Source organism: Paroedura picta, chromosome 6 (genome assembly GCF_049243985.1).
Source record: "Paroedura picta isolate Pp20150507F chromosome 6, Ppicta_v3.0, whole genome shotgun sequence".
Classification (NCBI taxonomy): domain Eukaryota; kingdom Metazoa; phylum Chordata; class Lepidosauria; order Squamata; family Gekkonidae; genus Paroedura; species Paroedura picta.
The window spans coordinates 15,803,058-15,817,972 of NC_135374.1; the positions used below are offsets into that span (position 1 = coordinate 15,803,058).

General features: G+C 44.1%; 1 protein-coding gene across 2 annotated transcripts in view; it reads right to left on the reverse strand.

The window, feature by feature from the left end:
- Positions 1 to 9,963: 9,963 nt before the first annotated feature.
- The window catches only part of TRPC6 (transient receptor potential cation channel subfamily C member 6), a 110,720-nt gene continuing 105,768 nt past the window's right edge, over positions 9,964 to 14,915 (reverse strand). For both annotated transcript variants that reach the window (XM_077341509.1, XM_077341507.1), the window contains exon 12: positions 9,964 to 14,647. In XM_077341509.1, the coding sequence (XP_077197624.1) occupies positions 14,496 to 14,647 (152 nt within the window). In that variant the 3' untranslated portion in view covers positions 9,964 to 14,495. The remainder of the gene's footprint in view (positions 14,648 to 14,915) is intronic.

Genomic DNA, 14,915 nt, shown 5'->3' on the forward strand with positions numbered 1-14,915 from the left:
CCAGCATTCGCTGGCAGGGGCTCCTGGGAATTGTAGTCCATGGACATCTGGAGGGCCGCAGTTTGACTACCCCTGCTCCATAGGATTGCACTGTTATTCATTGAAAGTAGCTGCAAATGTCTCTCTCTCTCTTTCTCCGGAATGGTGCCTTTGAATATAACAACTCTCAACCCACTTTAGCAGTGTCTCATTTGATTTCCTGCCTTTTCTAAATCTATCTAGTGAGGAATTTGTACTCTGAGCCTGGCATAGCTCTATTCTTGGCAAGGCCATAGGGGGTCGGATTACTAAGGTCAGAAATCCCTGGCTCTGTAAAAAAGAACCTGACGTCAGTCGCAACTACCATGGACTGGTATCTCTCCTCTCTATCGCTCATCGTACCCTGCTGATGAATGAGGGTCACGGAGGCCATGAGGACACGAGTCCCTCCGCAGGAGAAATGCCTGGCCCCATGCTAGTCAGTCCAGTGGTAAATTAGGGCCACCCACAGAGAAGAGTGGTGTTCGCATACTGGAGGATACCCCAGGTATGCGGGAGAATTCTTTTTTTTACAATAAAAAAGCCCAACAAGGCAGAGTTAGGCAAATTTCCCTCCGTTGTGGAATCCTGGTCAAGAAAGGACAGATGTAAGGCATGCCAGGTTCGATTCTGCGCTCCCACACATGCAACCAGCTGGGTGACCTTGGGCTCACCACAGCACTGATAAAGCTGTTCTGACCGAGCAGCCTCACCCACCCCACAGGGTGTCTGTTGTGGGGAGAGGAAAGGGAAGGCTTCTGTAAGCCGCTTTGAGACTCCTTTGGGGAGAGAAAAGCGGCATATAAGAACCAACTCTTCTTCTTCTTCAGCGATATCAGGGCTCTCTCAGCCTCACCCATCTCACAGGGTGTCTGTTGTGGGGAGAGGAAGGGAAGGCTTCTGTAAGTCGCTTTGAGCCTCCTTCGGGTAGGGAAAAGCGGCATATAAGAACCAACTCTTCTTCTTCTTCTTCTTCTTCTTCTTCTTCTTCTTCTTCTTCTTCTTCTTCTTCTTCTTCTTCTTCTTCTTCTTCATGTTTGTGTTTGTATGTGTGTGCAATAGAGAGAAAGAGTAAGCCCTTTCAATGGAGTAGAGCTTTTTACCAGCCGAAGAAGTCATGGCTTACAAACCGTTCGAATATGAGCATTTTATGTTTAATCTGGCATATTTTACTGGTTGTTGTATTATCCGTTTATGCTCTTTGGCATGCCAATAAAGGTGCTGCTGCTGCTGCTGCTGATCAACGGAGTGAAAGAATCATACAAAGAATCATACAAAGAGCCTCCGGGGAGGGCGGTATATAAGTATGATAGATAGATAGATAGATAGATAGATAGATAGATAGATAGATAGATAGATAGATAGATAGATAGATAGATAGATAGATAGATAGATAGATAGATAGATAGATAGATAGATAGATAGATAGATAGATAGATAGATAGATAGATAGATAGATAGATAGATAGATAGATAGATAAATAAATAAATAAATAAATAAATAAATAAATTTAATAAATGCAGATTTTATTCGAAGACGGAGAGGCTTTTAAAACATTTTTAAAGCCAACCTTTAAACTTACACCCGATGAGTGTTTTCTATTGCTGTTTGTATATAAATTTGTACTGTCTGTATTTAAAACCTGTTGTTACCTGCCCTGCGAGGTTTGGGTAGGGTGGGTTATAAAAATGACATTGAATTCAATTCAATAGAGAGCCAATGTGGGGTGGTGGTTAAGGGGGGGGGCTCTAATCTGGAGAACCGGCTTTGATTCCCCACTGCCCCTCCACATGCTTTAGGATGCTTAGGGTTGATCCTGCGTTGAGCAGGGGGTTGGACTAGATGACCTATGTGGCCCCTTCCAACTCTATGATTCTATGATCCTATGCAGCCAACTGGGTAACCGCTGGAACGAACAGAGTTCTGCAGGGCCTGCAAAACGGAGTTCTTCTGCCAGGCATTTAGTGGAGGTCAGTGACAACATCTACTGGCCTCCAGAACCTCCTCCCATTCAGATATGCCCACTTGGCAGGGCTGCAGTCAAAATGTCATCTGAGATGAATGGACTATTCAATTCTTGTTGATGTTGTGGTTATTGTTGATGATACTGTTGCCGAAATTATATTGTATCCTGGCGCATGATTCGTGTTCTTTGTAAACCGCCCTGAGCTGCAAGGGAGGGCAGTATATAAATGCAATAAATAGATAAATAAACCTTAGGTCAGTAACTATTCTCAGGGGTCTCTCAGCCCTACCTACCTCACAAGGTGTCTGTTGTGGGGAGAGGAAAGGAAGGTGATTGTAAGCTGCTTTGAGATTCAGGTAGAGAAAAGCGGCAAATAAGAACAAACTCTTCTTCTTCAGTGATATCAGGGCTCTCTCAGCCTTACCTCCCTCACAAAGTGTCTGTTGTAGGAAGAGGAAGGGAAGGCAATTGTAAGCCACTTTGAGACTCCTTCGGGTAGAGAAAAGCAGGGTATAAAAACCAACTCCTCTTCCTCTTTTTCTTCTAAAAGCCTGAGTTAACAGAAATGTTTTTACACAGACCGCACCATACCAGTTTTCTCCGCTCGCAATTTGCAGTGCTGTTTATTTATCCAGCCTACCGAATATAAGCAGTTCTGGTTTCCAGCCAAGGATTTGTAACAGAATGCCAAAGATATGCACGTGTCTTTTTTTAAAAACTGTTTTGCTCTGACACTGCTTCAGAGTATATCCCCTGCTATGCAAATAAATGGTTTATCTCAGCCGCTTCCAGATATTCGCCGAGTAAGACTCTAAAGAAAGTATGGTGGGGTATTATTTTAGAGCCCTTTTGAGATATGTGTTGTACCAAGACGCCCACATCTGAATGTCAGCTGCTTCGTGAGTGAAGCTAGGTCAGTTAGATCAGGTTACCCCCCATTTGGAAATCTGTCTCCTGGCTCTTCCTCAAACTTGGCCTGTATCTGAAGCACAACCCGATTTGTTTACACGTCCCTCGACCACACTGATTTCAATTATCTGTGGTTTGAGGCTGAGAAATCCAGTAGTGTGCATCCCGATCAAATATCTCACAGGGATAAAAGAATGACTGGAACAGTTTTTGCCTTGAAACCCCTATGGGGTCACCACATGTAGGCCAAGATTTGACAGGAAAATAAACAATCGGACCAGAAGTTTATCATCTGGACAATAATGCTTGCAAGGTAATGGCCCTCTACCCCTGAAGCTGCCGGTTTCTCTGGGGAACTGATCTATGGAGATTCCAGGAGATCTCCCTACCTGGAAGTTGGCAGCCCTAGAAGGAAGGGGCCTCTGTCAGAAAATCCACCCATAGAAGCAGCCATTTTCTCCAGGGAAACGGATCTCTGCGGTCTGGAGATCACTTGCAATATCAAGAGATCTCTAGGCCTTACCAGGAAAATGGCTATCCTATCTTAGGGCCTCCCTCGTCCATCTCCATCACCTTCTTGCCCCCTCTCTCCCACTCTCCTTTGGGGCTGCTGATTCTAATTTTCATTGTGATTCATTTTCATTGTAATTCATTTTACACTAGCTAATTTTAAGGGAGCCTCTTGTGGCGCAGAGTGGTAAGGCAGCAGACATACAGCCTGAAAGCTCTGCCCATGAGGTTGGGAGTTCAATTCCAGCAGCCAGCTCAAGGTTGACTCAGCCTTCCATCCTTCCGAGGTCGGTAAAATGAGTACCCAGCTTGCTGCTGGGGGATAAACGGTAATGACTGGGGAAGGCACTGGCAAACCACCCTGTAAAACGCTAGAGGGCGTCACCCCAAGGGTCAGACATGACCCGGTGCTTGCACAGGGGATACCTTTACCTTTTTAGCTAATTTTAAATATTTTACTAGACTTCTACTGAGAGAATTCTTGATTTTTAGATTGATTTTTCAATTAAGCCTCTGCTGTTCACCGCCCCAAGGCGTCCAATCACGAGGGAGCGGCATAAAAGTTGCAAAATAAATAAATAAATAAATAAATAAATAAATAAATAAATAAATAAATAAATAAATATTCCAGAAGTGGAGAGCTGTAAAGGTGTGAATTTCTAAGTCCCACTAAATAGACCTGAGTAGGATCTGTTGGCGCATTCACAGTTCCACAGGACCTGTAAAACAGAGTGCTTCCACCAGGCATTTGCTTGAGGCTGGATGTTGGAACATGGATTGGGTCCCTCCTCTGATTACCCCTCTGGTGGGGTGTTGGAGGCATGTGCAGTCTAATGAGTGCCAGGAGGGGAGAAAGGGTGTCAGTTGAGGGTTGGTTGGGGTATCTTAATCAGATGTATTTTATTCGCTGGTGAAAACCGCCTGGAGCTGGCTGGCTGGGAGTGGCCGTAGGTTAGGCAGGTGGGTCTTCCAGGCTGCAAGCAGCCATGCAATGAAAGAATCTCCCTGCACAATTGGTCATGTAAAAAGCTTCCATTGTCCAAATCATTCGGAAGCACAGCTAAGAGCACTTGCTTCTGGCCTCTCTCAGAAACAAGAGTGAGGGACCACTGCCCCAGTGTGGCTCCTTCAGTTCTTGCATCCATCAGTCAAAACTTTAGAAATTAAATAACTCTCTTGAAAATGTCGCTGGGGATGGAAATGCCAGATAATTAACAAAGAAACTTCTCAGTAAAGTGGCAGCAGAAAGGTAGGAACTAGGTTTGCCAACCACCTGGTGGCACCTGGAGTTTGACTGGAATTACGGCTGATCTCCAGACTTCTAGAATCAGGTTCTATGGAGGGTGGAGTTTATGGCACCATGTCCATATTGATCTCCCTCACCTTCCTACCCCCCCCCCCCCCCAAATCTGTAAGAATTGTCAATCTTTTCTGTGACTATCGTTGCCAACTCTGGTTTGGGAAATTCCCAGAGGTTTGAGGGTAGAGCTTATGGAGGGACCTCCACAGGGATGTGACTCCATAGCAGCTACTCACCCAAACTGCCCTATTCTCCAGGGCAGGCTATGTCAACTAAGGTTGCATGAAACCCCGAGGTTTCTTAATGCCCTGGAAGGGTTTCCCTAATGAGTGGGAGTTAATTAATGTTTAATATATATTTTAAAATCTGTTAAACATCAAGTGAAATGACCATATGGAGTCATGTTGACCTGCCCCTCCCGCCATGGCCAGTGGTGGGCCCGGAGGGGGTGGGAAGAGGTGGGAAGGGGAGGGCCCCCAGGTGGGCATGTACACAGATATGTTTTCCAACCATATTCTGCACCATCGCACCAAACCTCTGAATCCCAGAGCCAGGAGACAACATCAGGGGAAAGCCTTGGCCTCTATGTTTTGTGGCTGGCCCTCCAGAGGAACTGGTTGGCCCCTGTGTGAGGCAGAATGCTGGACTAGATGGACCACTGGTCTGATCCAGCAGGGCTCTTCTGATGTTCTTATGGTGACCATAGGAGGGCAGAATGATGTGAGTTGTTTTGGATCCCCTTTGGGGAGAAAAGTGAGGTCCAACTATCTGAATAATCAAATAGGTTTATAAAAATAGGCTAGCGCCATTTTCTAGGAGCATCTTTATGGCAGGTACCATTAACAGAGGCTCATCCAGTAAGGGATAGGCAGTTCATAGACTGGTGGCCTTGAGGACAATCTGTACTTGTAATTTTTGTGGGGCAGATTAAAAGAAGCTGCTCCATTTTCCACCATGGTTGATTTCATTGTCATCTGATTCTGAGCTAACTTGTTAGTGCCCATTGAATTGTAGGTTCAGGATTGGTTTACCAGATTGCAATCAATTATGCAATCCATCTCCTAGCCCGGGGGTCATCTACCCCAGGTCTGCGGCCTGCTGCCGGGCCGTGAAAGACTTGGCAGTGGGCCGTAGGAGCAGTGTCTCCCTCTCCCTGCCCCCCCCCACAGCGAGAAGCTCGCCAGGCTGCGAGCAAATCGGCTGCTGCGGGAGGAGGGGAGAGGGAGGTGCGGCTGCCAGCATGCCGGTGGGCGCAAATGCGCATGCACAGAGCTGCTAGGGGCGACAACGCACACGAGTGCCAGTTTAGCACATGCGCGGAGCTGCCGGGGGCGCCAATGCGCACGCTCGGCAGCTCCGCGCATGCACATTTGCGCAGGGCTGCTGCTCAGACATGGTGCCCTGGGTCACTCCCTCCCACACATCCCTCCTAGTGGTTCGCAAACCAGAAAAGGTTGCGGAACGTTGTCCTAGCCCATTTTTCCTGTTTGTTTCAGTGGGAGCAAAAATGGGGAGTAAGAAGTGATGTCAAGATGTCACTTCTAGTAGTACCCAGAAGTGACATTATGACACTCTAGGAATTTGCCAAAAGTCCAAAAATCGGCAAAAGGTCTCTGATAAGAACCACAGAGACTGTGGAAAGGAAGAGCTTATTTTTTATACTCTACTTTTCACTACCCAAAGGAGTTCCAAACAGCTTACAAACATATTTTCCCTTCTCTCCTCACAACAAACACCATGTGAGGTCGATGGGACAGAGAGAGCCCTCAGAGAACTGTTCTACAAAAGTCTTCGGAGAGTGACGGGATAAAAATCCAAATAATAAATAAGTAATAAATAAGAACAACCCTAAGAGAACTGTGACTAGCCCATGGTCACCCAGCTGGCTGTATGTAGAGAGGGAATCAAACCTGGTTCTCCCAGTTAGAGGCCAAGTTTAACCACTATGCCATGCTGTCTCTTTAACCACTACTCCACAGGAATTTCTAGAGCATCATATCTATTCCGGTTGCAATTGGAGATGACATTATTCTGCCTTCCGTTTTTGCTCCTATTTGCAACATTAGTTCAGAAACAGAAAAGTTGAAATATATATCTGTTGTTGTTTTTTAAGACTCCACTGGTACAAATGCATTTACTTGCATTTGGGATATCGTGACAGAGTGTTAGGGGCAAAGGCTCTTGATAACGATCTATGGAGTTCCCAACCAATCTGAAGTCTGGATTAGGAGCAAGGCAGGGCCTGGGAAATTCGTGAAGGAGCTGATGATGATCAGATAGTTCTGTTGTTTCCAGGACCTTTGACACAATGTTTGGTTGAGGCCAGGACTGAATGTTCTTCATAGTAAAAAACAAAACAAAATCTGTACCAGGCATTCCGAATTCTGCACTAAGGAAAGCTGGATCCAGGCGCCTGTATGTATTATACAAATCTTTATTATATTGCTTATCCTGCAAATTTATTCTATATTTTCTTTATTTATTCAACTATTCCTTCTGTTTTCAATGGAGCTCTACAGGGCACTGAGAGGAGACAGCATAGCATAGCCTGACCTCTTCAGATCTCTGCAAGCTAAGCAGGGTTGGTATTTGTAAGGAAGACCACCAAGGAAGACTCTGCAGTGTAAGGCAATGTCAAAACCTCCTCTGCTTTTCAATTGGTTTGAAAACCCTTTGGTGGGGTCTCTGTAAGTCAATTGCAACTTGACGGTATTTTATACACACATCGCAGTGCACCTGAAAATACTAACAAGATTTGTGATAGGCATCTGTACCTGAAGAAGTAAGTAGTAACTCATGGAATCTCATACCCTGCTAAAAACTGCGTTAGTCTTTAATGTTCTGCTGGACACTTACTCTTTTCTATTGCCACAGACAAACTAATATAGCTAACCCATCTTGATCTATCTTGCTTGTGACATTTCCATGGGTATGGCCAACACAACTTCAAGCATATAATCACTGGTCATGAGGACTAGAAATGTAACTGTTTTTACAGAAATGCACACTGAAGTTCACAATAATCTTAATTCTGTTCTCACTAGCTCAAGACCTTTCTCATTTCTGTGTATTTTTACATACAGGGCTTACTGAAACTTCTGCTGGAGCATCCAGATGAACGGAGCTCCCATCTGTCTTGGCCGATGCCTAACAGCAACCTTAATTGATGCTGTAATTTTTATTGATTCCTTCCTTCCATGGCAGACCTCCAACTCTGCCCTCAGGCTGTTCTTGAAAGTCAGTGTCCTCCGCCAGGAACAGCATTATTGGGTGCCATCTTGGACTCTGGAGTGAAATCTCTCACTGCTGACGGAAATCCATTCCAAACATGAAAACCTTCTGACATTACGTTCTGGTCATTTGGTAAGGTAAAATTGGATGTTTGCTTTAACATGTTTTTTTTTCTTTCCTGAAGTTCTGAGCTAGTTTCTGCTTGCTCTGGCAAAATGTGTACTCAACGTCTTCCCATGGTTCCAAAGTCAAGAATCTTTGTAAGTAAAGAAAGAATTTTGCTGAAGTTCTACTAAAGTGGTGAAAGGTCCTACTAAGACCATTTCATTCTGCACACAATAGATAATGCACTTTCAATGCACTTTCAAAGTAGATTTTCCTGTTCTGCACAGGAAAATCCAGCTGCCAAAGCAAATTGAAAGTGCATTATCCTGTGTGTGTGGAATGGGAGGAGGCTAAATTTCTTCCCTCATGTCATCTATGGGTGGCATTTTCTTGAGAAAATGATGCTGACTTTGACTTACAGAATACCATATAAATGGCAAGTCTGAGTTTCTGTTGACAAACAGTCCTCTTAGAGCCAGCTTGGTGCAGTGGTTAGGAGTGCGGACTTCTAATCTGGTGAGCCGGGTTTGATTCCGCTCTCCCCCACATGCTCTCCCCCACATGCAGCCAGCTGGCCTTGGGCTGGCCACAGCATTGATAAAACTGTTCTGACCGAGCAGGAATATCAGGGCTCTCTCATTCTCACCTCCCTCACAGGGTGTCTGTTGTGGGGGGAGGAAAGGGAAGGCGATTGGAAGCCGCTTTGAGACCCCTTCAGGTAGAGAAAAGCAGCATATAAGAACCAACTCTTCTTCTTCTTCAGGGCTCTCTCGGCTTCACCTCCCTCACAGGGTGTCTGTTGTGGGGAGAGGAAAGGGAAGGTGAATGTCAGCCGCTTTGAGACTCCTTCGGGTAGAGGAAAGCGACATATAAGAACCAACTCTTCTTCTCCTTATCGTTGCCAATTAGATTCTCCACTTTACATTTTGCTGTTACTTTGGAATGTATCTATAACCATGCAGGGGAAGCGCCAAAGACCATAACCACTGTAAAAACTATGGAGGGAATCTCCCTTTCCCCACATGCACAAACGCAGACAATGTATTTTAAAAATATTTTATCCACATTTTTTCAAAATACATCTCAGGTTGAAAATCCCCCTTCCCCTTCTATTTTGCGTTTCTCCTCCTTTCCACTCAGTATTTTCACCTCTGTTCTTCTCTCCCCCTTTTAGCCTTTTCAACCCTGCTTTTGATACACCCTTTTATCAAACAGCCATCAAGAAACAAGACTTAATTTGTGCTAAGGGCTTCCAGAGTCACAGATACGAAGTACTTTTCAGGACTAGAATTTGCTTTGAAAAATATAAAATAGTTGTAGGTTGTGAGAATATACTTTCCCCTCACCGCCTGCAAGCACTTTGGAAAAAGCGTTCTGAAATGAGAGGCTATTATTATATCTAATTAATAACCAGGCTATAGAGGGTGGAGCATAAAATTTCCACAATGGGGCCAGGGACAGAGAGGGGTTATTTTTCTACAAGCCTGGAGAAAATCACAGCTTTGCAGAAAAATATGAAAGGTGAGTGGGACAGAAGTAAAGCTGTGCAAAAGTTCTTATATTGCTGTCCACAGTCATGATCTAACCTCTGTTATTACCAAATCACTGCTGGAATTGCACCGGCAAAGATCAGTGGTGGTACCAGTACCTTTCATGGAAGTATTTCTTGGATCAAGACTGAAACAGTTTTATCTTCTTCTCCAATTCTGGGATTTGGCAAATCAAAAGTATCTTAGGGAAAAGCTCGACAAAATACTGGAAGATCTATGAATGGTTTTATTGAGCATTTTATTAGAAACTGGTAGCTGTGAGAGGCACGAGTTAAAATCAATGCAACAACAATGGTGAATTCATATTCTCCACATTCTTTTTTCAGCCTCAAAAGCCCCATGCAAAATTACCGTGTGCTCTGTGTATGTTTGGGGGGGGGGGTCACCTCCCACAGCTGAGCGAGAAACAGATCTTAGACTGGGCCTTTGTGGTAAAAACTGGATTGGGAAAAAAGAAACACAACAAAGCTCCAAACTGGAAAAAATGCTCAGAAAATCTGATCACAGATCTCCCAACATTTTGTCAACCTGTCCTAGTAGCTTTCTACCTTTAGAAATGCTTTTCAAACTGTTGAACATCTGCCATGAAATCCCTTCAAGTTTAATTGAACTGTGGTTATGACCAGACAGTCAGTTCACACGTATTACTGGCTAGGCCTCTTGGGACTTTTGTGTCCCCACCCCACCCCCCACGCAATGTGAGGGCCAAATAATACAAAATGCACAGATTTATGATTCACCAACAAAGATGAGTGTGTTTTAAAAATTAATTTGGATAATTGTGGAAGAAGGGGATTGCATAGCCCTTTCCCTTGCTGCTGTCTGCTCAAAATATCCCTCTGGCAGTTTTTCGGCCTTGTGGTTGAGGAAATATAGGGACAAGTGGTTTAAGGCAATTCGTTAAGGATGGCCACATCTCACAGTTTTTACGAATCCTATCCTTGTGCTTTCTTACATATATATATTAAAAAATACCTCTGATCTAGGCTCCTTTTCGGGGGGGGGAACCCACCCCACAAATAAATCTCATTTTATTTGCCCTCCCTGAGAGAGGTCCTTAAAGCTTCTGTACCCTGAGTTCATAGAGCCTATGGCTCACATTATATTATATGGACCTATCCATATGCTCTTGTACTTGACCAAGTAGGTAAGGCTAACCCCTTTTTGACTGAAGATCCACAATACAATTCTCTTCTCGACATGGTGGTTTCTTGCAAAAGCAAAATTAACAAAACAAAACGGATCAGTGTATCTTTCCACACTTGTCAAAAAAAAAGCACAAATAATTGTTGCTTTCTGAACCAATATTTCGTCAAGGAAACAGTCTTTTAGGTTGTTTGGCTTGTAGCTGAAAGGTATTCGAACCTCGTAAAGGGTTTTAAGAGTCTGTTCCGCAATGGTTGATTCAAGGCAAACCCTCTGTGAACGTCATTCCACTGTCTCTTCTGGAACCATCAGAGGCAATTTAATCCAGATGAAGAACCATCGGCCTGAGTCAGCTACGGCCATTAATAGTCACGATCTTCGTATAAAAATTCCCCCCGGATAGCATTAGTACGTGAACATGAATACAAAATGGCTGCATTTCATGGACAGCAGTTGTTTAAACCCTTGGTATAAACCAAAGACAAGGGCAATAATTTTCAAAGAATATGCCCCCAAGGAAAGCCAACTCAAGAAAATCACCCCTCACGACACCTCCCAGCTTCCTGAAATTCTTTTAGCTTCATTCTGGCTTGGTGGCTGTTTCACATGACAAGAGGGTGTGATAATTTGTACAAGTCACATGCTAAGCGACCCGGGAAGCACTCTCATTCTCATCCCAACAAGGGTTGCCTCAGTGTTGTTGTGTAATGATTCATAGGGCTTCTCTAATGTCCACCACCATGACCAGCTCCATGCCAGCAGGAAGCTGGCTGCAACAATATAGTGGTGAGTACGTTGGATGTTTTCTTGGGAACGGAAAAGGGGGCTTCTGGTATTCATAAGAAAGAATCTGTAACTGACTGTGAACAAACAATTGAAATAACCCAGTACCTTCAGACCAGCCAGCAGGAAGAATAGGAATGCAGGGCTCATGGGAAGGGGTACTGGATGCCATGGGGAAAAGAGACCACCAAAGAATATGCTCATTAGCCCTCATTTAGTCCCTTGCCAAGTGGGTTGCTGACGAAGGCTTCATCACGTATGGAACCTGATATGAAAGGGAAGGACACAGGCTTGACCAGGGCAACTACATTCCTATAAGAGTACACCTTAAGGTGCATAGGCCAGCTAAGCCTATGCAGGTGGCCAAACTGCTGCAGGGCAAGTCCCTTAGCCCAGGGTGTCCTTGTGGCCTGCATCATCTTGTCAAGGGACAAGGAGAATGTAAACACTTATTAGATGCCCTTCATCAATAATTTCTTACAACAGGCCCAGCTCAGCCCAATCTTATTAGACCTCAGATGCTAAGGAAGGTCAGGCTTAATTAGAACATGCAGGAAGTTGAGGGTTGCTACACAGAGACAGGCAATGGCAAACCACCTCTGCTTCTCTTTTTTGCCGTGAAAACCCTATGTGGTTGCCATTAGTCAGTTGTGATTGAATGATCCTTCCCACCACTCAACTGATGGAAGCCAGGAGTGGCAGGGTGGCGTTGACAGGGACATGATACACAGGGCTGTCTCACTAAAGCAACATGACTCCAGACACATGGAACTTTTTTTCCAGAAAATGAAGCCATATACCGAAAGATAACTTCAAACCTAAAATATTATACTTTGCTGTGGGTGGAGAATGAAATGCATTAAGTTCTACCCAGGGGGGGTGCAATATTGTTTTAGATTCAAGCAGGTAGCCATGTTGGTCTGAGGCAGCAGAACAAATAGCACCTTTAAGACCAACAATGTTTTATTCAAGGTATGTGAGCTTTCAGGGACAAGCACACTTCCTCAGATAGAAAAAGAGAAGAAGAGTTGGTTCTTATATGCCGCTTTTCCCTACCCGAAGGAGGCTCAAAGCAGCTTACTTTCGCCTTCCCTTTCCTCTCCCCACAACAGACACCCTGTGGAGTGGGTGAGGCTGAGAGAGCCCAGATTTTCCTGCTCGGTCAGAACAGCTTTATCAGTGCCATGGCGAGCCCAAGGTCACCCAGCTGGCTGCATGTGGGGGAGTGCAGAATCGAACCTGGCATGCCAGATTAGAAGTCTGCACTCTTAACTACTACACCAAACTGGCTCTCAGAAAATCTGAGATACAATTACACTGTATCTGAGGAAGTGTGTGTGCACACAAAAGCTCATACCTTGAATAAAACTTTGTTGGTATTAAAAGTGCGACTGGACTCTAAATTTGTTCCAATGTTTTTTTAGTTGGTGTTTTCCAGTTCGGGTCTATTGGACCCCCCAAGATTTCAAAAAAAAATCCCAGATCCTAAGCTTGAATGATGGGGGGTTCAATAGACCCAAGAAGAAAAATACTGATTTTTTTTTTAAGCCAATGCAAAGTTGAGCTGGCAGGGAACAACCTGGATCCTGGCTGGGCTTGTTTTTCCTGTGGGCCAGTTTGAACTAAGCTACAAGAAGAGATAGCCGGAGGAGCTGTTCCATGCAGTACAGAAGACCATGGCTGGGCTTCTTCTGAAGTCAGGTTTAAATTGGGCTGCAGGATAAGACAGCACAAAGCCCAGCCTGCGGGGAGCAATCTGTCCCTGGCAGCACAGAAAATTCTGGGGCTGGCTTCCTCTTCATCTAGGTTTAATCCAGGTTGAAAGAGAAGCCCACCCCAAGCCAAGATGGTGGGAACAGCCTGCTCTCCCCTGGTACAGGTGATCCTTGAGCTGTCTTCTGCAGTCTCTTTAAACTTTAAAGGGACTGCAGTAGAAGCCCGACAAACAGCAGACAGCCCAACAAACAGCAAGAATACAATCTGCTCCCACCTCTATTTTTGGAAATTTCTGAATATATGCAGGATTTTTTCTGGATTTGGGATGCCAAAATCTATTTTAAAAATACCAGTTAAGGTATTTTCAGGTAAGTTTTCACTTTGGCTAAATCAAATGCACACTCCTAGTTCTATCGGATGACCTCTGGAATGTCAACCCCAGACTGTATTCATAATACTGGCTTAGCAACTATTCCCCTGTAGTTTTGTGAAGAGAACAAAGGATCTCAGTATCTTCTCAGGAAAAACCACAATCATTAAACTGATATGGGTTTGTAACTCAGATACACACATAGAGATTTGTACCTGGGTGTGTGCTTATGCTGCTGTAGTACAAAAGTCTTGTAAAGCTATAGTAACATCATGGTCATTTTGATGATAAGCTTTCCCCTTCACCCACCACAAGAATTTATTTGGCAGTATAAAGATGCCTTATTAGTGGCCCTCCAGAGAAACTGGCTGGACCTTGTGGGAGACAGAACACTGGATTAGATGAACCACTAGCCTGATCCAACTGGGATCTTCTGATTTTCTTCAACCCTTTCTCAATTTAATTTGTTTTTTTTTTAAGTGTTCAGAACTTCACTCTTCAATAATGTAATTTTGAAATCTCACTGCTTCAATGGAAGTTACTTCCAAGGAAATCTGGATTTGATTGCTGTGTGTCTGTTTGGGGAGGGGCAGGATCTTGTTTTCCAAGCAACCAGCTTCATCTTTATCAGTGATGCTTCTTGAGCCGTATTTGGTCAAAACTAATTCTCAATACAAAAAAAGGCTAGTTTGTCCTCTGCGAGTAGGATCTCTACTCAAAAGCTAATTTCCTTCATTTACACTTAAAGAGGGCTCCCTCCAGGATGTATCTGCTTTTGCAATCTGCTGTAGAAACGTCAACTACATTGGGGAGGACAAAAAATAAGGTACAATTGATATGGCTTTCAGTGGACTGCCAGCTTGGAGTTTCTTGTCAGAAAGAAGTTTCTGTTATCTGTTAATTTGTTCCTGTTTTGTCTCAATACACAGTTTCTCCCCAAGTTTTCTGATGAGTTCTGCCAGGTCTTCTGTGTTCTGTGATTTTTCTTCAAGGAGTTCATAACGCAGGCTTGAGATGTCCTGCTTAATTTCTTTCAGCTCACCTGTAAGGCAGAAAGATAACAGGCTTATGAAAAGAGAAATCAGGTCATAATAAAATAAAATAAATAAATAACCTTCAGTGAAAAAGGTTATTTTTTTTAAAGTTATATCGGCAAACCAAGATTTCAACACAGTTCAGTCATGCAGAGATCAGGCAGTTTAAAGGGTTCAAAATTTCCCTTTCCTGTCTATTTCATGGTCGGGGGAGGGGGGAGAACAGGGGTTTCAGGTAGAGACACAAAATTTGCAGCATAGTTCCAGGAGCCTCTC